Source organism: Saccostrea echinata, unplaced genomic scaffold (assembly GCF_033153115.1).
Source record: "Saccostrea echinata isolate AGI-Se365-2 ecotype Australia unplaced genomic scaffold, CSIRO_AGI_Sech_v1 ptg000002l, whole genome shotgun sequence".
NCBI lineage: Eukaryota > Metazoa > Mollusca > Bivalvia > Ostreida > Ostreidae > Saccostrea > Saccostrea echinata.
In genome coordinates, this window is record NW_026889751.1 from 20820707 (window position 1) to 20846078 (window position 25372).

Here is a 25372-nt window from a genome sequence, read left to right on the forward strand (position 1 = left end):
TGTTTTTGCACTTTCTCTTTTAGCTACGCTTCTCCTGAGATATGGTGAGTATTCGTTGTTTCCTCCATGGTGATTAGTTTTAATTCTCTTCGGGAACCAGTTTCACTTTTAAGCTGTTTGTGTATCAGTTAAACTGGTTCCCATAGCTGAGGTTTGGCATGCTGTGAATGGACTAACTACTGATGTTTTATATGTGTTAGATGTAGTATGACTGGCATGCTTGTCATGTTTAATTATAGTGTATTTGGACTTGCAGCTTCTTCAGTGCTGGACTCTGAATTGTTATCAAATCTACAATACTGCGATATCTCCATATGATAGAATGTTCCGTATAAAAATGTTCACGTATTACATGTAGCGGTTTTATGAAATTCATACAAAAAAAATCATATACGCACATTTTTTGGCCGAGTCTATCTATCCACAGTCTAGACCTTGTTACATAGAGGTCAAAGGTTAACAAGATTTTGCCACTGCAGAGAGCAGTTTTGACTTAGTTTAGTTTTAAAATGTTTATAAAATAATATGATTTTTTTTTTTGGTTATAAGTACAGTTTTTGCACCAATGTGGATTTTTGATTATTTTCATCCAAGTAGTACTTAGCAGAGCACCTATTAATATGATTCAAATTTCATGCAAACAAGAATATTCCTGAGAAGGATATATGTTTTTATGGACATCCAGATGAGAATTGACCATTAAATTGTTTTAATGATAGCTTAATATTTTAACTTGCAGATGTTTTCAGCAGTATTAATGCCTTCTCTGTATGATTATCAAGCTTTATAATTATATTCTCCAAAACAGCTTTGCAGGCTCTGCTTGAAAAAAAGATATTTCTGTTGTAATAAGAGATATTAGCTAGTTTGACTTCCTTGTTCATTCATAAAAAAAAATTACTTAACAAGAGAACTTTTTCTCTACCTTTTTATGCTGCATACTGAATATTAATTTGTTGTGTATATGTACAAGTAGGATGCACATTGTCAATTTATTTTTTTTCAGTCTGCAGTTAGAAAGGCAGTACAGGAGTGAATCAGAGAGAATTAATCAGGCAAAGTAAGTATATGTTACATAATCAAATATGTATTTATGCAGGACCGTTCTAGTAATCAGAATTGATCTCATGTGACGAGGATATTTTTTACTCGGTTGATAAAAGCTGTCTCATCTTTCGATTACACAAAAATCATTGATTAAAAAGCAGAAGTTTGCCAGCTGTCATGGACTAATCGCTGAGGGGGAAGACGTAGGTAATGAAAATAGAACAAGTCCGACATGGCGGAGGAGTTCATGTTGACCCACTATTTAATATCTGGTCCGAGGGCACACCAAAGGTCCATTTCAGGACAGTGAGGCACCTAAAAAGAGATTTTTCAATTTCAGTATCCCCAATAGACTTAGATTTATTTGGCAGGCAGATTTAATCAGTGAGAAGACCTACAATGTGTATTGGAAATGTCGACTGGAATTATCTTTTTTCGATAGTTTAAATTCTGCTGTACCCATTTCAAAATTTCTAGGGTATTTTATTACACGTTAACTGATAAAGCTTCATTGAGCCCTTAGAGGTAAAACTTTTCAGGTTTCATGCCAAATTTTCTACCCCAGGTCATCAAATTCACAAATCCCTGTCTCATACCTTTGTAATCAGTGCTTAAGCTCTTAACACTCAGACAGAATATTTATGATAGTTGAATGTACCTCTAAAATCTATCAAGTGTTGACCTGGGGGCCTTTGATTTATGGAATTGTTAATTTATGTATCTGATGCATATACTTGGATCAAGGGTATTCTGAAGGTGTTAATGATAAGTGTTATATTGTACTGTACTAATGGCATATGTGCTTGGTTTGAGACACATCAATTAGTGTCTCTGTCAGAAGATATAAAATCAGTTGTGAGTGATGATCATGGTTTAAAGGGAAGATTACGGGAGGATCTAGTACAGTTACCCCAGTATTAGGTGTATAGGTGTCAGGGGTCAGGGGATTATGATAAGGAGACTACTAGCCCTAGGATGTGCAACCTCACTGCCAGTGATGGTGATGTTGACCAGGTTAGTTGTTACCATTGCACATTTGTCAAAATCCCTCTATCATAAGCAAGACTTTTCCATCCAGAAACCCATTTGTCACCAATCCAGGGTGTTCAGATCATTCCTAAAGTGTAATTTAATGATTTTTCAAAGTACAAAGTTTAAGTTAATATTCTCAAATGGATTGGATTTTTAAAGTGAAGCACGTTTCAACACACATGCTATTAAACTTACATATAACATATATATGATATAAGCTGAAATACTTTTATCAGCAAGTGCCAATGAAAAAAAAAGGATTATATCTGAGTGTCTTCTGAACTTCTTGTAACAATTTGCAAGATAAGCAGTTTAAACTTAGCTGTCATAAAAAGGACATATAACCAAAAATCAGAGTGATAAATTGACCATTTTAAATGGTTAGCATTGTCCAAAAGTGATAAAGTGTGTCGATTGGTTTCTTGCCCACACATAACAAAGATGAATTGTTGTGTAAACAATCTTCCCTCTTTAATATGGTATAGGTGATTTTTCCCTGTTCAGGTAAGTTATCCAGGTATAGTACAGGTGTAGAAGTCATATCTCGGTACTACAATATTGATGCCATGCAGTGCCCAGTGTCTGTATAGAAATAATCAATACACAGCGTAATAGTAGAAGTCTGTGTCTGTTATGTCAGGAATCTACCCAGTTCTTCTTATTGTGTGACATGATCAAGTTCAAATGGTCAGAGATGTAACATAAACTGTAGGATTCTCTTTAAGACAAGCGAGAGTCAGGAATCGTGAGTAGTTTTAGGTGATTTGATTCAGTAATGTTGTTCAGCTTGGAGCAGATTTTGTGTTGATGTTTGATGACTGTAGTTTTTGGCCAAATATTGACTGAACCTCAAGCAGATGCATTGATCTGAATAATTTGAATTGTGAATATTCTTTTCGTTTATGGATTGTTGACATTTGAATTTTTAATAGGGAGTGATATGTCACACTGTATTTTTAAAAAATAGATAGGTGAGGTTGCCATGGCAAATTCAAAAAGTGATAATAATTTATTAATTGCTTTTCACAAAAGGAATAAAATATAAATATATCTCTGTTTAGCCATAATGATAAAATGTTATTTGAAGGTAAAATAGTATTATGTTAATATGATTGGGAAAGGAATTTTTTTTTTATATTTGAGCATGTTATGAATATGTAATTTTAATAGACATCAAGCTTGCATTTGATATAATATGCAGGAATCGGAAATGTTTGTTCACAGCAGCCTGCAAACACATTTGAAAATGACTGCATAAAAATTTTTTTTTAGAAAAGAGCTGGAACAGCTGCGAGATGAACACCAAAGAGCTGAGGAACTGAGACGGGAGCGAGAGGAAGAATTGTACCGGATTCACGAGGAGCACCGAGCCGAGATACAGCGAGATCTGGAGAGAGCAACCAGGATGAAGGAGGAGACTCAAGCTCAGCGAGATAAGGCTGAGGCTGAGATTGAATATGCTCGCGAGTGCCTACAGAAGGAAAAGGAGGCCTGTAAGTATAAAATCCTATGCAAAACTAATAAATATTTGATATAAATTTCAGTGTTTTGCACAATTATTGTTGTTTTACTGGCAGCTTTGATGTGGTTTCCACATTGATTCTGTAGCAGAAGTAGCTTAAGTGCATTAGCATTTTTTATTCCTCAATACTGTAGCCAAAATATTGATCTGATGCTCAAGCAATCATTTTAAGCTGTTGGGTAATATGTATGTCAAGATTATGTAATAGGCCATCAGTGCAATTACTTTATTTTTTTATTTTGAGAAAATGTTGGCTTGTGTGCCAAACAGTTATTGATTGTTTTTATTTCAGTTTATGAGAAACTGCAAGCAGAGCTGAAAAATCTCCAGAAGTTTGGGACAGTGTCGGAAGTGGTTACACAGACAGATCTAGACTCCTCAGGGCATGTGAAGGAGGCTATAAACACAGCTAAACAATCTGGCTGGGGGAAAGTCAAAGATCTCCTCCACACGGAGCTGAAGTCACGACTCCAGCTCAGAGAAACTGAGGAGCGACTGAGGAGACAATCTGAGGACCTGGAGGAGCAGTTTGAAATGTCACAAAGAGAGATTCAGCAGAAGATGGGGAAGATTAAGGAGGTTGAGGAAGAATACAAATCGGAGGACGCTGTCCACTACGAGGAGATGACCAACAAGGTACAGGGCTAAAATATATACATTTAGATAGCACATCGTTGAGGTAAACCCTCAACAAAAAGAACCTAGTTTTGTTTCTTGAAAAACAGTTTAAGTTTTGTACTTTAAATAACAAAAACAAGATTATATGCACAAGATGAGTTCTTTTACATAGAAAATTTTAGCTGCATATTGTAACAAAACATTTCTTATTTCTCACAGATGAAGGAGATTGAGGACCTGACTGAACGCGAGGAGCAGCTAGAGCTGTACATTGAGGAGACACAGGACCTGTTAATGGTGGGAGTAGACCAGCCTCGTCCTATCCGGTCAGCCTGCAGTGAGGAGGTCCTTACTGTCCTCAGTCCTACCAACCCAGGCTTCCCAACAAGAACCACCAGTCTCATGGCCTTACCCAGAGGAAGTGAGGGAGACCTACCCTCCTGTTCAAATAGACTCTCCCAGAAGCCAGATGATCAGTCTATGGAAGAGTCCACTAATTCTTTGTTTGAGGGAAGTGAGGCAAGTATGGACATGTCATCTAGTGTGGGAGAGGGTGATGATGGTGGTAAACGAAAAAGTGGTGCTAAAAGTGAGAAACTAGTGAAAACCGCAAAAAATGTCACGGATAGACTTTATAAAGCTCCAGAGCCAAAATTTAAGTATCAACCTAAATCAAAGCAGTTGTCAAGGAGTTCAGGTGCTACATATGATGCAAGTGTTAGAACAAGGGACAGAAGATCCCCTATCTCTCCTACTAGAGATTCTCCATCCAGGAGTATGTCACCCAGGATATCCCGAGGTCGTCTCAAGTCCGAATCACCAAGGTCAACCCCTAGGTCAACTCCATCTCCAAGGCAAACTCCAGAGAGACAGTTAAATGAAAAGTCCTCAAATGACAGCAGGAGAGGTAAGAAACCTACTGATTTAAATGAAAAGGATACAAGGACTAATAGTGAAAAGGCAGGTTCTAGCACTGCCAAAAAATCCCAGCCTTCACCAAAGTCCAAAGGTACAGATCAGATATCTTCAGGGACTAAGAAAGATCCTTTGGACAAAAAGCATTCATCAACTGGAGATTTAGCTGATGTCAGAAGCAGAAGACAATCTCCTGGTAGCCATGATGATATTATTGGCAGACGATCATCACCCTCTGGTAGGCAAAGAGATTCAGAAAACAGTAGACTCAGTCCGAACTCTGATGGTGGTAGTCGAAAATTTGTATCACGGCTACGCCATATTGCCAGTGCCTCCTCTCTAGCAAATGTTCCAGAATCCATTGCTGAGGAGGTGGAACCAGCTGAGCCAGAACAGAGGAGCACCAGTCAAGTTGTTGTTGTAAAGAGGAGAAAGAAACGTCCCCAGATTGAAGGGGAAGAATTCAGAAGACACTCTGAACCTTTAGGGGAAGAGCTTGCTGAAGCATTTGATAAGTATACACAAGACTTTGAGCAAATGGAGTGGCAAAGGGCAGGCAGCTCATGTTTGCAAGGAAGGGAAAATTCTCTGAACTGGATGGGTAGTTATCCAGAAAATATTAGTTACAGTATCCCTAGATCAATGTCAAATGAGGATATTGAACAGCAGAGAGATGGAAGTGTTGATTCTGAAAATGATGTTCAAACTAAACTGATGCCAACAATAAATGTTGAAGAATGTGATGATTTTGATAGTAGCAGACTACATCGAGAACCCAGTGTGTATTCTGAGACAGGGTCCACCGTGTCAGAAGTGTCTACAGTAGTGGACACCGAGATAGATGCATCTGATCAAGCTGTGTTCATGGAAGGAGTGGAAACTTTATCAGATGATGAATCACCAAGGAAAGAGTCGGATCTGTCGGAGTCTCCTAAACCCGGATCAAAGAGGGAGCATGATTTAGTTAGTGAGAGGACAAGTTCTGTGCCTATGAAAATGGCAAGGACGGAGAATGATATTGATATTAACCCTGACAATCAAGACAAAATGGCTACCTCCCAATTCCCTGAAAGTCAGTTTTTTACTGGTGAATCTGTTCCATCAGACTCTGTGTCTGTGTCATCCGATTCTTTGGATGATAGTAAATCGGTTGATTCTCTGGAGTGTCCCAGAGAAAGAAAGGGTGATGAGGGTGAGGAAAATCTAGATGATTCTTTAGATGAATCACACATGCGTGACACTCTTACTTCTCAGGCAAGTGTAACGTTCCTCAGTGACAGTAATAATTCCACTGAATTGTTGACCTCTGGTGAAGGACGCAACTTGACAGAGGATCTCGATTCATCTAAGAACAGTGATTTGAACTTTGTTTCTCAGGTTACAGTGTCACAACAGACCACAGACAAAAGTAAACTGGCAAATTTACCTGAATCTAATAACTCTCAAGCATCTGGGGTAACAGAGAGTCCACAATTGCCTTTCGTAGAAGTACAACAGAGTTCTGTATCTCCACACATAACAGAAAGTAGTGATTTGTCTATTTCACCTGGAGTAAAGGAGTCTCAGGAAGCAGAAAATCCGCATTCAGCATCAGACAAAGTTCCAGATTTGAGTACGCAAGAACATTTACACTCTGTGATTGTTGATTCAGTGTCAAGGAGGAATGAAAAATCTGCAGAGTCCTTTCCATCCGAAGAAAGTGTTGAAACCTCAACAAATATAACTGAAAATAAAATTTCGGCTTCAGAAATTGATAGTTTACATGATTCAGAGAAACTGACGGCTACACCAGTCTCATTATCTGGTAATGGTAATATTTCCCCAACATCAGAAACAAGTGCCCCAGATATCACCATCAAAGCTATTCCCCAGGAATTGTCAACAGAGTTTCTCTCATCATCATCAAACAAGGTAGTTCCATCATCACAAGTGACCATTGCGGATAGAGATTCAGATTCTAAATTTGAAAATTCCAAACAAACAGGACCAGATGAACAGTTTGAACAAGAGGAGAAGGAACAAAGTGTAACTGTGATTCAGCCCACAGTGGCAAAAATTTCAGATTCTAAAGAAACTGGGCAAAATGAACAATTAGTACAAGGGGACCAAAGAGTGTCAGAGTCATTTATTCCAGACAAGGAGTCTTTAGAATTCATACAAGCAGGACCAAATTTACAGTTAGTACATGAACAGAGGGATCAAAGCATATCAGAGGCACATTCCACATTCTCAGATTCATCAGTAATAGACACTGACCATACTGTTCAGAAAATGTCAGCCAGCCATGATAAAACTGCAGCAATGGATATAGAGAGCCAAGGACCAGTCACTGAAAGTACTTCATTATTATCTTCAAAACAAGGGACGAGTGATCCACAGCATGTTTCATCAGGAGACTCCAATCTCGCAGAGCAGAGCAAAAGCGAGGCAGGGGATTCACCAGCTCCTGAGGAAAAAAGTGAAGAGTGTGATTCTATTTCGGCACCATCGGACTCGGACTCAAACAAAGTGAACATGGCTGATAAATCATGTGATGGTATAACAGTTGAACAGACCGACAGAGCTTCACAAGTGAACATTCCAGAATCACCAAAGAAGGACACTTCTACGGTGTCTGGAACAGCCTCTCAGACAAACTTGATTTTTCCTCAGAGTTTTGATGACCAAAATGAGACTAACATGGAAATTGAAGCAAATAATGCATTGCAGGAGTCCATGGAAATTTCTACCTCATTTAGTGAATTCAGTGGAACAGAAAATGAGAAGTCATTATCCATTATTGCAGTGGACATGGAGGAAGAGTCTAGGAAGACAGTGGGGGTGTGTACCAGTCCTTCCCTCATTTGTCCCCATGATGATACCCACAGTTGTTCTAATGACAGCCTACAGGAAGTCAAGGAGCAGCTGCAGGAGTTACAGGAAGTCCTAGAGGGTCACATAGGACTGCCAGCAAGGTAAGACAACTCCTGTAGATAGGTTATTAATGCAGTTAATTGATCTTATCAGTACATTTATATTTTCTTTAAATTGCATGCAATCTAGCTGCCTGATTTTAATTCCAAAGGTTTGCTGATAAATAGAGGGAAAAAATTGCTTATAGGTCATATAGAGTAAAAGTGAATAACCTTAAATAATGGATAATTTGAGATTAACATGCATTCAATTTACAGCCCTTAAGATGAGCACTGTATTATTTTTACCAATTTGTTTTCCTTTATCTGCAAAAAAAAAAAATCTATAAATATTAACAAAGTAGGACTGATAAAATCATATACATAAACTCAGTAAAAATTGTATGTTGTTTGATTTTTAAATTCATACGAAGCATAACAAATGTAGTTGATAAGGATGAAATTAAAGACATTATTATGCACAGACTCAAAGCTGGATTCCTTAACTGACTTTTAAGCAGTTTCCCATTTTGGTATGTAAGGTAATAAGAGTTATTTCCCTTTACTGAGAGATGTACATGCATAAGGACATAAAATTTGCAATTTTATTTTTTTCTGTGCTTAAATATATTACACTTATTTCTTTGATGTATCATCAAATGTATTACTAGGAATTTCAACAAAGTGACATCTCTAAAAGAAAAAAGATTACATGATAAAACTTTTTTTTTATGTTCTTGCATCGTCAGATTAGGAATTCGTTTTATTATGCACTACAATATTCACAGTCAGATCTTTAAATGCTACCGTGCATGGGATATTGGTGGCTTTTTCCAATACAATTCAATTTAGCGGGTAATCACTGACACCTGAGGTGAAGTATTTGTCAACATCTTTATTTAGGAGGTGTTTATGGACGTTCCCCAGCGAGCTCACTGAATTCCTTTTATGTATAGAGATTCATTATCAGATTCTGTCAGAGGTTTTTATTGCACAGCGGTTCTGATTGGTTTGATAGCAGGGACTACAAAAAATTGAACTTCATTGATAGTGATTCGTTTTCATTCACACCTTTGTTAACTAAAATTTAAACTATGACTTGGCAGGTTTTTTATTCTTTTTTTTTTTTTTTTTTTTTTTTTTTTTTAACATTTTTTTTTTAAATTTATTTATTCATTTTATTTTATTTTTATCATTAAATAAAGTGTTGTTTAAATTTTTGGTCTATTTTTTTAAATTTTTCAAATGAAAATTAATTTTTGATTGATTAAAAACAACATTGGAATAGAACATTATCAAGTGACCTCCTGTGAATTTAATTTCATGCATGTCTGGACTTGGGGAGATTTAAATATCTACATTTGTAATGAAACAGAGATTTTTTGGCAAGATATGGGAGACATTTGATGGAGTTTTATTAAAGAGTGTGTTTCTGTTGTCCTGGAATTTGTTTGATCTGTTAATGACAGATGTCAGTATTGCTCAGGAGGGACCATTCAGTTACTACTATTGGCACCCTGAGAATCTAAAGCGTGAGAATTGTGTGTGAGATTAATTGATTTGGTATCGATTCTTCAACAATGTATCATAAAATATTTATTGTCTCACCCCAAAAATTTTGCAATGAATTTTTGAAAATGTATCTAGTTTTGTTGATGGGTTAATTTAGGTTCATATACTATACAGATTACAAGTAAAGTGCTTTGCAAGTGTAAGTTGGTAAAACCTTTTATGAGCAACATGAGATTTGGTTCAAGCGTAGCAAGTAAATTCGATATCTGGTTAAAAGAAAAATCTGTTAGAGGAATGAGCTATACATACTTATGATTTTGAAATGTGCATACAGAAGCTCATGAAATTCTCCAAACTAAGATTAAATGCACTTAATTTCACTTTTGAACTACCAGTGGTTGCTTTTAAATCTTAATTCTTTGTAACAATTAAAGTACGTGCTACTGGTATATTTGTGTTTATACTGTACAAGTAACACACATGTAATGACTTGTACTCTTATTTGTCACCAATACTTTACAAATATTACTTAATTCTAAAATTGCTCTGAAGTCCTTGGTATATATAATTATTAAATGGCCCAGTGTGTTAGATATTTTTATTTTCAAAGAAGATTTATTTAGACATTAGATAAGTATATGTATGGATACCCTGGGGAGATATTAATTCCTAATTCATTCAATGCAGAAAACAGCAGGAGTTGTGTAAATCCCTCCTGTTAATTCTAAAGTTCCATTCAGGGAAAGAGGCTAAAACAGTTGTACAGCGAGGGTTTATATTTTCTTCCAGGGGAGTGTATCAGGTGTCCCCCCAGTTATCCTCTGCCCGGAGAGCAGTCAGGCAGCGTGCCATGATCCAGAGGAATGGTCGCTTAGAGAGTGGGGAATCAGACGGCACAGATCCCCTCGCAGAAAGTGCTGAAGCCACAGGTAAGGAATCTTAAAAGGAGAAGGGGGAGGGGTGTGTGATGATATATATTGTCGTTTTGTGCATATCCTTATCAGTCACAACATGCACCTACCCTCACTGCACATATTGTTGTGCAACAATTAGTGTTGTTTAAGGATTTTTTCGTAGCTTTGTGAAATCAATGTAATTTATGTGTAAACAAAAAAGAATTGTCACGTAGGCATATTTCATTATGCACGATCAGCAGTGGTTTTGGTTTCTCTGTTTTTATGCTTGAGTTAATACAAAAATGGTATGTATTCAAATTGAAAATTATATCTTTACCAGTAGTTTTCATGAGATTGTATGTTCACTTAAAGAACAAGAAATTATATAGCACACAGTTGTCATTTCTCAAAAATACCCCCAAAAATTTCTCTCTCTATCCTACCCCTATCAAATATTCTTCAAACAATGCTTTAGTGACAAAATATGCAAATTTTTGCAGCATACATAATTGTTGCTGACCGCAATATGTGCCAGTTTGAAAAGTACATTTTGTCACCAATTCTGCAGGGAGAAAAAAAACTCATCTATAGGCACATATTGTCGCCGGTGTCAATATGAACCAATGTATGACAATATTGAGCAGTGAGGGTAGGTATTTATTGTCTCCAGCGACAATACGTACAGAAAAACAAAATGTACCATCACAGGATGTTAGAGGATCTAGCTTCAATAATGTTGCCTTCTATAGTTTTTTTAATCTGATGTTTTTGGGGGAGAGATCAGTTTTCTCCCAGAAAAAAAAAAAAAAAAATTGGAGAGGGCTACATTACTGAAAGTATCAAGGATGGTGAAATGTTGAGATAAAAGTAGACAAAACAAATGAACAGATTATTTTGTGTGATTGGGTTCAAACATTTAGCACTCTGTATAATTAACTCTTACTTTTTGAGACATAGGACTTTCAGTCTATCGCTATACATATTAATCTATTTTGATTTGCATGATGGTCATGCCTTCTTTTTATCAGCCAAGATGCTGTTTAATCTTACTTTGATTGATATGATATTGGACAGGGAGCTAATTATCTGAAAGTTTCGATAAGTAGATTAAGTATATATAATGTCGCTGTTCCCAATATCTCTGTATATTGATGCTAATGGCTCAGACTGCCACATTGACATAAAAAAAAATTCCTCCTTTCTTACATCTACTGAAAGAATTTGTACAAAGTTACACCTTTTTGACAGTTATCAGGGTAATTTTGGAAAATTTTCTTTTTTTTTATGTGTTTGTCATAAAGTTTTTAATCATGCAGTCATAAACATACAAATGGGATGAATTGGTAGAAATTTAACTATAAGAAAAACTATGTGTACTGAAGCTGTATAAGCTTGTTTTGTATTATTGATGTGTGCCTGCCTTTAATTGTTTTCATCAGCTCACATAAATCAATATGCATGGTCCGTCATTCATAACATCCTTGAGTTAAAAAAGCTCAGTGTCATACAGTTTCAAACATCAATACGATAGTGGGTATAAGAAGTTTAACCATGGCTTGATGCCAGTAAGATTTCCGTGGCTTTAAAAGTTCTGTCCTGGTCTCGGTGCATTAGAACGGTTTTCATTCACCGAGGAATAACTTTGTTGGATTTTATATTTGACCTGGTCAGGTATTTGAAAACTTTTGCATTTTAATTCAGATGTTTATATCTTTGCATTTTGTCCAACATTGGAGGATTATTTTTGATCAAAAATAAGTTTAGATTGACAATTAAAATGTCATTAGAAGTCTGCAGATCGAAAATACTGCTCGGTTTGTAATTGGAGATCAAAGATTTAAAAATGGAAAATCAATATTTCAACATTGCTGTACTTCTCTTATTAACATTTGTGGCATTGTAATCATTCAGTGAAAACATATAGCAGTTGGATTTCCCGACTAACTCGTGTCATATAATGATCCTTTATAGTGCTATTGTTTGAATGGCAGCTAGGTTCATATATTTTTGTACCCCTATCTCCATTATGTCATTATTGTGTCTTTTACTGGCGAATTTGAAAGGGGTATGAAAGTGTTCGCAGGTAAACTTCACAAGGACTTTTAAGAGCTGGATATATTGACAGAGAATTCAAGCCATTGAGCACAATTGAAGCCCTGCATGGTTTCCTTAATTGACCTGTCAAACAACCACTTCCAAATTTTCGTATTGTCAGAGTGCTACAAGATTTTGAATTGTTTGCAAACATGTGTTGACTGCTTATACATACCATAAGAAATGGACTAGTGGTAATACTGTTTTGAATGTTGGGTAAATAAATGCTGATCTGGGCCATAGATACACTATAATCAGCTATATAAACTCCCTACTTTGAATAGCTTCCTGTGCCAGGAAAGAAAAAAGACCAAATTCTGTCCCCAGGAACTGGTTATCTAACCAGAGATAGCTAAACTAGCTTTCTGAACTTGATTGATTTAAAATTCTTGTGAAGCTTTGTTGGTTTTTATATTTTTCTGACGCTTGATTGAGGCAGCCTAGATGTGGGAGTTTTAATTCTTCTTTTGTACTTTAGATTTGGTGCTTTAATTGATAAGATAGATAGATTTATAGGAAATTCCTGTTGGTGATGGCATGGCTGTCTTGTCTACAGTTGGTAGCAAAATGTCCATTTTATGATAGCACATTTCACGGATATTCATTTCAAAACCAGAAAAATAAATTATAGGTAGCAGTGTAATCAAAACATCATTGTCAAAAATGAGGATTAAATTTATTCACTCAGTGGAAGAAATTAAATGATTGGAATAAAAAAAAGCATTAAAAACCGAACACCAATCTTGTTTGAAGTGTCAGGGGTATGATACATTTTGAAAGATTAATAGTACATTCACAATCTATTTACCTGAAAGGCCAGTGTAAACAAAAGCAAGAAATAAAATTAAAGGGAGACCTTTAGTGGAATGAAAAATTTTGTTTAATTGCCAGATCCACTAAGAAATGGATAGGTTTTTATATACATGTATGTAGAGGTCAGAATAATGCTCCACTTTTTAATTAGAATGTTGTATAATGAAAGGCTTAACATCTTGATAAGGATTTAGATTAGGTCAGTTTCTTTTAAGGGTCTGCCATGGAGTGTCTTTAAGGGGATACCAAATAATTGGCTTTTAAGAAAGGCTAAACAAAGATTAGAATAGACCTAAAAAGTTACAGTGTCATGATTTAAATCAAATTAGATTTATAGTTTTATTATGATGGAATTATATTGTTATTAGTTCATTATTATGCAAGCACAAATTTAAACTCCTTATGATATCAAATGCTCATGGGAAAGTACTAGTATGCAAATATAAAAAAAGAGTATTTCATTACTGTTTTAGGTATCTGGTATCTTTCCAGTAATTTTAAGAACTGCTTGTCAGAAGAATGACAATGTAAGGTTTTAAAGAATGAAGCCAATTAAATAACAGTAATTTATTTTTGTTTCCAGGTTCGCAGTCAAAGTCTTGCTCTAGACCAACTTCAGGATCCCGGCGACGAAGAAGAGCACAACTCAAGCCATACAAGAAATCCGGGAAGTGTCCATATTGTCAGAGCTCCGAGGAATATCAACTTACTACAGAAAGTGAGAGCCACAATTCAGATACTGCACTGATCAGCAAAGAGGAAGAGCTTAGTCAGCCCGAGCAATCAAAATCTGATGAAGAAATCTCCCATGATGCAACAGCAGTAGGATTATCTGATGATGATGCTACAAAAGACAGTGAACATAGAAATCTTGAACAAGAATGTTCCAGTATCAATCACTCTGTGAATCTAGAAAATATTGATTCAGATAAAACTCTTCCTAAAAGTGGTTCAGTAAGTAGTCTGAATTCTGAAGTAGAAAAGTACTGTTCTGTACTAAGGGAAATAGATGATCAGGAACAAAATATTCCAGGAGGCAGTAGTGATACAAACATGTTGACTAGTCAGAGACCAGTTGATGGGCCTGCCCATCGTCCACAAAAACTTCGGACAGACATGAACTCTGTGGATTCCTCTTATGGATCTGTTGGTAAATCAGGGTCAAGAACCACCTCTGAGACAAGAGACAGTGAGCAGCAGACGGATTTGTCCTCTGTTGATAGTCCATTAATGTCACCATTGTCTTCTCTTCATTCCTCACTCCGCTCCCCAAGACCTGGGATTCACCACCTAATTACCTCCCCAGTCAGTGTATGGAGTTCAGATAAAAGTTCTTCCTCTCCCAGGAAGGCTAGAGCATCAGGGGGACTCAATACACCCACTGGACGGAGGACTCCAAGGAAACACAAATCATCCAAGTTAGAGATGACCTGTGCTGATGTGTGGTCCACAGAGACAGTGGATCCTAATTGTCCTCCTACTGAAAACAGTGCTACGCTGGATTCGGATGTTTCGTCAGAGGAGGATAATTGTTACTCATTAGAGACAGAGACAGTATCACCTCAATCTCCATCTTCTTCAGACAGATTTTTCGATCATGGGAGTTTTATTCTGGAAAGTCCTCCAAGTGGCAGGGCTGTGCCTATCCAGTCTCCTGTCAGATATGAAGTAACTGTGAAAGAAGAGGAGACCAATGTGTTCTATAATGTCAACAAGGTGGAATATAAAACATATGGCTTGAATTCACCTAATTTGTCAACAACGATCCCAGAAACTATTAATATTAATGTGACAAATACAGATACTCACAGAGTGGAAAATCATGATGAGCTGGTGAACCATGAGAGAGTTGTGTTCAGTAGATCCGATGCAGAATCTCCAACTCATGTTCTTGTATCTGAGAGAAACTTTCAGGGATCCTCTACTGTGTCAAATGCTGATGGACACCATGTGGAAAACCAAATTCAGAATGAATATGGAAATAGCTATGTGGAGGAAAGAGGGCCTCCACTAAATGTTCAGATTTCAGAAGACCCCAGAGGAGTCAAGTCCTTAACTTCTCCTATAGAGTCTGATACTACCTCTGATTATGGAACAATGATTGGTGATGGAAGGAGAGGAAACACATCATTTATGTCTGACTCAGCAGACGATTTGGATTCCCTCCCTGGGGATAGGTCATCAAATAAAAGCACACCAAGATCAAAGATAACAGATGATGCACAGCAACCAAATAGATACAGAAGGGTTGGTGAGCAAACAGTACTGCATTTGAATGAAGAAAACATAGAAAGCATCAATCCTACAGAACAAAGTTTACAAACAGTTAGTCCTCCATTAAAGAGATTGAGTAGATCACAGTGCACAGTGACCTCACCTTCCTCAGAAGTTGCTTCCAGTGTGATACAGGGCTCAAGTGCAATGGATGTCCTCAGGGATTTAATTGAAAATCCCATCAACACAACCACAGAGGATGCTGAACACTCTGATGAATATGATCCTACCAGAAAATACTTTGTGGAGGAGATCTGTGATGAAGTGCACTCCAGCTCTAGTTCTTCTTACACAACACCTCAACAATCACCTCGACTTAGTAAGACAGAGATATCGGAGACATCAGAGGAACCTCAAAAGGCTGAAGAGACAACTGAAAAGTTGCTTGTACCAGCAGACTTGAAGAATATACAAGCAATTTCTGTTGATGCAGATTCTCAGGAACCAAAGGCCATTCCCAGAAAGCAGACAAAAGATGATGGAAGTCTCCACAGAGAGATGAAGAGAGAAATCCAGCAGAAATTGGCTAATCTCCAGCGGAGAGTGAGAAGTCTGAGTGACTCTGCTATCAGTTCTGACTACCACACCGATGGAGATTCTACCACTGTGTCTCCCAGAGGTAGTCGTCTTTATGAGTCTGACAAAATATTGAGAGTTGGAGGAGGACATCTTGGACCCATAGAGGTCAGGACAAGTGAGATTGAAACTCCACAGATTCCGGCAGAGATTCTAAATACAAAGGCACTGGAAATTGAGAACAAAAGTGTAAGAAAATCACCTCTTAAGGACTCTGGAAATGTGTTTGACGATAGTGATACTTGTGATCTAGGAAAAAGTGAAGATGACTCTAAAAAGGAAAGCTCTGACCAGGAAGTTAGTGATGTGATGCAAAAGAAAGTCCAACAAAGATCAAATTTTCCTATTGAGGTGACATCCTCCTCAGAAGAATCTGATTCTGATGTGAGATGTGAAACAAACAGTGAGCGATCTTTGTCTCCAGGGGAGATTCTTATTGATGACTATGATGTACCTCAAGAGGAACAAACTGTTGAAGCTGATGAAAAATCTAAATATAAGTACAACCTGATCAAAGAAAAGTCTCCATCGATGTCAGATGTTCCAACAGAGGATCGTGAAGAGATCAGACGATCCATGTCAGAGGCCTGCATGGATCAGTATGAAGAAGCAAAGGATGACAATGCCAACAGCTCTAATGACAGCATTGTATTTGTATTTATGGGTCAATCACACAGCAAAGACAGCATGGAGCAACTGAAGTCTTTCACATCCAAACAGCCAGAGTACAACATTTTAAGCAGCACTGAAGTGTTAGAAGACAGGGGTGATGAGAGTGATGAAGATGGTAGAAGCTCAAACAGAGACACAATTATACAAGAGGAAGAAGCCATTGATGGTATGGAAAATTGGGAGCAAAGGCCTAGGAGCTATACAGACAATGAAGATGATGACAAGCCACTGCGACATAAATTTGGAATTGATGAAAGTGTCCTACCTATTCCCACCCGCTCCATGTCATCAGACAATTTACCAAAACAAGGCCTGAGTCAGCAAAAAATCCATCGGTCAAGGTCTACTAGTTTGTTAGAAGTTCACTCAAAGATTGAGGTGGCTGATGATTCTAGCAACAATGAGGGCATCTTCCCACCCTGTGTTGAGACAAGTGAGAGAGAGTCCCAAAATACTTCTGATGTCAAAGACAGCACATCAGCAGAGATTGGTGACAGTGACTTCTCACTGACAGAGCTACCAGATGACATGCAGTATTCTCGATTCCCAAGTCAACATGCACATCCAGATGACACTCATCAGCATACTAGCTACAACTCCACCATGAGGCCTAGAGATGAGGAAAGAAATGCTGAGGTGTCTCAGGGCTTGGTGGAGTTTGGAACTCAGACAAATGAAACCATCTTGCCAACTCATGCTAAGGATAATCGAGTTCTTCCTGGATTAGATTCTCCATACAGAGCAAAAAGCACAGAAGAGTTGACTCGAGGAAGGACAACTGAACTACATCTGACTGAGGACACAGAAAACTGGCAGAATTTATCCTCAATTGTAATAGAAAACAATGCACGAGTTCAGAACCTACAACAGAGATTGCCTGGAGAGTATCGGTATGGATCTATAGATGCAGTTTCTGCACACAGAGATGACACAACACAAACCTCTACCTCCCTTCAGAACTTGGAGACCTCCAGCACTCAGACTGACATCAGCTTTCCTACACTTACTTTATCTGAAGTGGAGACGACCGAGGTTCTTCCTGATCTCTCAGAGGTGGATGGAAATATCAACACTGAAAGCCTGGGAAATGTCAGAGATACAGTTGACTATTTTGATAGGCTGAGCAGAGAACCATCACCTGCTAAACAAGAATCAAGAAAACCGGCCCCCAAAAAGAAAACAAAAGACTTAATACAAAAGAAAGCAGATGATGAGGTAACAGAAACCATTCTTGTTGAAAAGGAATATAATCTGGAAACAGAATATAACTATCCAAACCTAAGTGCAAGCAACAGTGAGATGGAGAAACTAAAGGAGGAGCATGAGAAGATGATGGAGAAATTTAGAATGGCAACAGAGAATAGAAAAAGAATGACAGAGAAACTGAGGAAAGAAGGAGGACCTCAAGGAGTCCATGAAGAATTTGTTGCAGAAGAAGCAAACAGACAACACAGCCTCCCACGTATGAATTGGCAGTCCCCCACTCAAACTAGAGACCAAAAAACAGATAAGGTTGTAAGGGAGAGTACAGATATTCCAACAAAGAAAGGTAGTCAAAATGACATGTATACAAATGAAACTGTTGGAGTGAAGACAACACATAAGGCAGAGACAGTGGATGATGTTCTTAGTGATGACGAAGGGTGTATAACACCGCCCACCTCACCAGTTGCCATAGAAACAGAGATACCATCACAAGACATCAGTGTGCCACTCAGGTCAAGGTTGCAGCATCTTAGTAGAGAAGCAGATAATCATGTAATGATGAATGGAAATGCTGATCTGTCTGAGAATGTCCAACGTGAGATTCACGAGAATGGAGGGCCCAGTTTAAAGCTAGATCTGAGTGCCATCACTGGAGAGCCAGATTCACAGCCAATTACTAACCTCAGCAATAATCAAATAAAGCAGAAACTTGATAAGCTTCATAAAGAGAGGGTCCAGATAATTGAAATGCTCTCCTTGAACTACCTCCCTGCCAGTTTTACTGTAGAACTTTTGGAAGCTAAACTGAACTACTGCATAGGTCAAACTGACCTTATTTTGAAGTCTTTAGAGGATCATTGGGACAGTGACAAAGAGAGAATGAGTACAATATACCATCCAAACATCACAAGAGAACATCTGACCATGTACAGAAATGAGCTACAGCAGTCCAAAACAGACATTGAAATGTGTCGTGAGAAAATGCAGAGAAAGCAGGGAACAGGTCGAGGTAGGACTAAAGGAAGGAACAGGGATTTCTTGAGGATGAGGAGGAATGCTGAAATAGAGGCCTTCAAGGTTGAAAGAATGCTGGAACTTCAGAACTATGAAAGATCACAAACCCTGCATAATTTGAACAATTCCTTTCAGGAGTCTTTGCCAGAGAGAGGCTCCAGAAGTGTTAGTCCTACTTCATCTGTCCATTCCTCCTCACAGTATATGACTCCAAAACAACACATGGATCATTTAGTCCATCTCCGTAAAGAGCTTGTCAAACACACAGAGGATCCAGACTTCCTGAACAGGATTAGCAGGTCAAGTTCTCCATCTCTGCACCACAGGACTACATCATATCCCAGCCCAAGACTTCACCATGACTACCTCTCACCACGGTCCGCAAGTACTCAAGACAGATTCTTTGACTCAGAAACCCAGGTATATGATAGCTACTCAATGTACTCACCTCGAGAGTCCACCTTCTCTCCCAGAACATCCTACCACAACCGACAACTCAACTACTCACCTAAGATAGCTTTTTCTGTGGCAGATGAGCTGCCCTCTTCTGTTGACTATGGCTATAGTACCTACCTTGTTCCTCCTCGACCCAGGGATAGGGATTCCCCCAGAAGTGTTTCCTCTGACTCCAGACCTCCCAGCAATACTCTGCACTCCCCTACCCAGCTGTCCACTGGGTCCATTTCACCAGAGCCCAGATTTCGACCAGTGATGGACCATTCACTGGACCATCAACTAGAATCTAGAAACTACTACACAGGCAGTGAGAGTCGACAGCTGCTCCATGAGATAGAACAGATTCGTCTTCAGAACAGGACAGAGATCCAGAGAGCTCAACACATACTGGACTCTTACAGCAAAAAACCATCCAGTGTTAGGTATAGTCAAATATATTATTTCAGGCCATCTTTATGAAATTGTTTGTTTGCCCTCTCCTGACTGACTGGCTAAAATTAGCCCAACTCAAAAGTTTTTTTTAAACCTCCATGAAACGATTATTTTTTAATTCATTCTGGAATTTTCTCATCCCATTAACAACTATTTTAGTTTTAGTAATACTTCAATTTAAATAGATTTTCAAAATTCAGCTTGATGTTCCTGAAAAAAAAAAAAATGTACCCACCTACCTAAGAAACCAATTTTTTTTTATCCTGAGTCGAAAGGGTAAACAAACATTATTTTAAAGATGGCCTCATACAATTTTCTTTTCTTTGGATGATTGCTGAATGACAACTTTAATGCTTTATGAATTTTTTTCATGAAAAAGAAATCACTTAGTTTTTAATTTTATTACAGTAAAACATGCTTATAGCAAACACACTTGTAATGAACTCCTCTGTACAGCAAAGTGATTTTCATTCTCTTGGTTTTAAAATGTATTTTGAATAGAACGGATATAACAAATTACATTTATAATGAATCAAAATTGTTGGTCCCTGGCTATAAGCATGTTTTACTGCATTTATAAATAGAAGTATTCTCATAAAATTCACTGAAAAGTTCTTTCTAGTTAGGAAAGAGGATATTCTATATTTTGACTCTGTTTTTAGGAACTCCCATATGAGTGTCGATCGTCCGAGTTCAATGCCTAGACATCCTTATTCTTCCTACAGTGACTACGCTTCAGATCTGCTGGATGCCAGTCACCGCAGCATATCAGGCACATTGTGCGGAAGTTACGAACTTTACGAGAAGGAAGTCAGCAATCTGACTTCACGTCATAGACCGTCGTCACCAGGGTCAGTGATATCAGACGTTGGAACGTATCATGGAATTGATCCAAACAGAATTCGACCAATCCAGTCCTCAGATATTAAAGCCAAGCTAAAACGACGACACACGACTCGAAGGTGACAAGCTCAGGAAACAATGGATGACTTGCTTATCTGTGATATTTTATGTTGGTGCCAAAGACTTATCTTATAAAGTTTCATTTGTTGTGATTTCATTGTACTTTGTTCACATGATCATTCTCTTCTGTTGGATTTTATGATGAATGGCCGAGCTGATTTACAACATGATGAATCTCTTGCATTCAAAGGTAAATTTATATGAAATTGTAGTGCTTGTTGATTTCATTATCTTTTGTCAGCTGTATTTTTCATCATTTTCGGATTGAAAATAAAAGTTACTGTCAATGGTTTTAAACATTAATTTCTATACACATGTAAGACTTTCATAAATAGTACTTGGATTTAACATTTTTAGTTCAAATAAAATCTTTCTTATCTTTCAGGTCCTGACAGATGATGAATCGGAAAAAGTGAGACAGTGGAGAGATACTGATGCAGACAGATCTTCCTTCTCTTCTGTTTTTCTTCATTGACTATTTTGGATCTATAGATAAACTGATGATTTGATCACATTGAGGAGGAATTTGTTGTGATACTTGTGTGTATTATGGTGCTATTGGTGCTCAGATGTGCTATTGACCAATCATTTGTTCTGAGAAAAAAGTTTATAGTGATAAATATTTTTTAGTAATAATTCTAAATGTTTATAAGAATATTACTCACATTTTATTTGTTTGTAAATTGTGTTTCTTTGAGAGAGTCTGTTCTCCAGGAATCAAATCTCTATTTATTTTTAGCTGGGTAAGTTTTTAGATGTTGTTAAAGTAATTGTTAAGAAAGATGTTGCAGGTTTTATTTTAAATATTTGTTTTTAAATCTGTGATGTTGATGATTCCTTCCAAATATCCACTAAACTTTATCTAGTCAAAATAATCTGTGTTAACTCTGTTCAGTCTTTGTGGATTATGATTTGTACACTCTAATTATAAGCTCTGTATCCTATTACGGAATATTTTTTTTTAACAAAATCATGTCATTTTTATGAAAATTCAATGTATTCCTCAATTTCTTGATATTGAAAATCATGATCATATTTATTTTTTTGCCTCTAATGCTGTTCTTGGCAGCTTTCATTTTTTGCCGTCCATTCAGAATTAAATTTTTTGACAATGTGTAGGTCATTTTATATATTTTTTGCTAGGGCATTTTCATTCATGATTATTTATTTACATAACTTCATACTGAGTAATATGTACTCCTCCGTATCCAAGTGTAGAAAAAGTATTGGTTCAAAATTTTTAAAATTTTATTTATATAGTGAAGTTAAATCTCTAGTTTTCAGATTTTGGTGCATGGTGAAATAATTCTCATACTGAAAACCCCTTTCTTACAACTTCCTTAAGGACAACAATCAATTACTCAATTATATTACTGTTAATATGTTTTGTGTGTTAATATATGCAAATGTTCATTTTTTGCATGAAGTGGACAAAAGACAATGCTAGTGACTTATTCTCAAGGTGTTAAGGTTTGTCTAGTGACAATGAATATGTTTTTTAATCAAGTTCTCAAAGTGTAATCTCATAAATACCATCAAATGAAATTCACCAAAATATAATAATTCATTTTGTGTGAAAATATAAAGTTATTAAACAGTGAAAACAAATTTATTGTTTTGTGTTCTGTTGATATGGAGAAATAAGTTATTGTTCTTTTTCCGCTTGCAGTCCTTAATACCACATCGGACTAGGTCAATATAAATACAAACGCTTGGAGATTTTATTGAGAAAATTTGACATGAGGCTGAAGAAAGACATATCATGAAACTTAATAGAGACACGAAGGCAAGATAACCATCAAATTTTGTTAAGCTGATTAGTTTATCAAAATTGATTTTGGCATGGCCCTAGGAACCTCGGGAATAAATTTGCCGATATGTAGTATACTATAGAAAACAAAGCTACTTTATGGATATGCCACCTCAGTAATTACGTCTGATGACTTTTTTTTCCCTGTCAAGGAATTTTCCTTAATTGGTAGTTCGCACCCAAATTGAAAATATATGGTTTTGTCCCCCCCCCCCCCCCCAACTGACATTGCTTCCTACAGGGTAGTAGTGAAACTAGCACGTTTCATATATATGGTTTAAAATGTTTTGCATATACTAGCTACACATATGGCTTTGTCATTTGATCGAGTCATATGACCATGTTTCCATCTTCAGAATTTCTGTAAGTAGTCGTCAAATCAATGCACTTTTAATGAGAGACAAAACTGCGCTTTGTACGCTGATGAGGAGGCAATTTAACATACATTATGTATTCAAGCTGTTTCAAGTCATACGATACACAAGTTTCTAAATGAGGTTATTCAAACTATAAATGCTTTCTTTGTTACGTCCTCCCAATGTCAAGGTTTTGTGATTTCGGAACTCCACACACATTTGTTGCACCATTGCAGAAAAAATACACAACCCGCACTAGCATGTTATCGTACATGTCTGTAGATTTCTGAAATTGTTCAACGGCTAATCCTCATACCAAACAAAATATACATGAAACAAAACTGTTAACGCAAAACTTAGTATTTTCATCTGCAAATGCATCTACCTCGATCATGAGTAAATCTACGTTTACCGATTTCAATGAAATATTAAACATTACAAAATAGGAGCAGAGCAAATACGGACCTCTAAGACATCAGAGGTGGGATCAGGTGCCATGGAGGAGTGAGCATCCCCTGCCGACCGGTCACACCCGCCGTGTGCAACTTGTCATGATCGGGAAATAACGGAAAAATCCGTCGATAATTCAGTGAGTAAATAATGGCCTAACAATTAGTATGAAAAAGAAAGTCAGTCAGCATTTGACTTAATGAAAGGTTGTATTTGCTGACAAGGTCATTGTATCGACCATAGAACTTACGAAATGATGACTTTAAACGAGACTGCTGATATTCTTGTTTAATTAACTTGTTTGTCAATAACTTGCCTCGTTTTAGAAATTGTTCATACGTAGAGCATACATACGTAGAGCAACACTCTCAAATGACACTCTTGAACGCAAACTATTTTCCTGAAGTTAATTGCGCAGCACCTTTAAAAAATTGTTCGCTGATATAAGTATCAATTTGAACTACCGTTTATCAACTTTCAAAATTATTAAATCTTATCCAAATTTTGTTTTGATCATTGCAAATTCTTATCATGACTTAAACATGTTTAATAAGTTAATCACAATCAAAACATGAATGCTGTTCGTAAATTGTGTATCTTTTTCTTGGCTAAGTGATTTCTTCCATTTAAGTTAATTTTCCCACTTTTAAAAATTGATTGTTTATTCTATTTAATATGAATAATGTTTATATCATATATGATCAGATATTACATGTACGTGTAAAGTCAAGGTTAATATGTTGTATATATATATAAGCTGCACAAATCTTTTATTGTGCAACGACCCATCATGTCTTATGTAATGTGGTCACCATATATTATAAATACATGTCGCATAGCATGCAAAGACTCATTGTTTATTGTCCTTTGTCTTTATATGTCATCTTTTATCATACATTATATAATTGTCACTTTATGCTGGAACCTCAAGAATTTTATGAAACATCGTAGAAATATATTTCATCTTTGTCGTATATTTTCAGGAATTATCACTCCTGAAACGGACCAAAAATTACGTGTTACAAAAGATTGGCGCTTAACGATGGTGGTCAGAGAGGTTGAAACAGCGATGACGGCCCTGTTTCTCAAACGATATTAAGCAAAATGTCTACATGTCGCCTTGTAGTTATTTTGCCTTCGCATCCGTACTCGGTCCATCACACTTCCGGTTGTCACAATTTTACGGTACAATCTCGCAATAGTCAAGTATTGCCTATTGAGTGTCGTGTTTACTCAATAACAGACATTTTTACATTCCTTAATTTAGCCAAAGTACTTTCCAACTAATAAAAACAACACTTTTTGAATTGTTTTATTTTGAACCAAACACCTTGCAGACATCATACCATGCTCTTCTTTGGCCAAACGCTGCATTTTTTTTATAATGAAGAAAAATTTTAAAATAGGAAATCTCAACTACCGCTCACTCTATCCCCAATCTCATTCCTTGTCCCTTGTCTCCCTCTCTCTCCAATCTCTCTACACTCCCATTCCCTGCTTTCCCACCACTCTTATTCCCTCTCTTCCCACTCCCTCTCTCTTAATGTAACAGAGACATTTATGTGCCTCTGCTGCGGATTGAACCCGGGGCCTCAGTCCAGTGCTCTACCGATTGAGCTAAAGGGATAACCCACTAGTCCAAGGTAGTAGGTAGCCATGCATCTGACACTACCACATTGTCCCCCTCCAGAGTATGAAAAGTCCTCATCTCTTTTGGAGTGCCGACGCCTGTGGGGCGAAGTTCTGGGGGCAATCACTTTCACCAGCCAGAGAACACCCGGGTCCCAACGTGGGCGCCAAATGTAACAGAGACATTTATGTGC

General features: G+C 37.2%; 1 protein-coding gene across 1 annotated transcript in view; it reads left to right on the plus strand.

Moving 5' to 3' along the window:
- Positions 1-21894, plus strand: part of LOC133178120 (uncharacterized) — a 56314-nt gene extending 34420 nt beyond the window's left edge. The window contains exons 23-30 of the mRNA XM_061312878.1: positions 1007-1060; positions 3352-3572; positions 3894-4237; positions 4439-8088; positions 10327-10466; positions 13924-19960; positions 20633-21123; positions 21319-21894. Of these exons, the coding sequence (XP_061168862.1) occupies positions 1007-1060; positions 3352-3572; positions 3894-4237; positions 4439-8088; positions 10327-10466; positions 13924-19960; positions 20633-20936 (10750 nt within the window). The 3' untranslated portion in view covers positions 20937-21123; positions 21319-21894. The remainder of the gene's footprint in view (positions 1-1006; positions 1061-3351; positions 3573-3893; positions 4238-4438; positions 8089-10326; positions 10467-13923; positions 19961-20632; positions 21124-21318) is intronic.
- The last annotated feature ends 3478 nt before the right edge of the window (positions 21895-25372 follow it).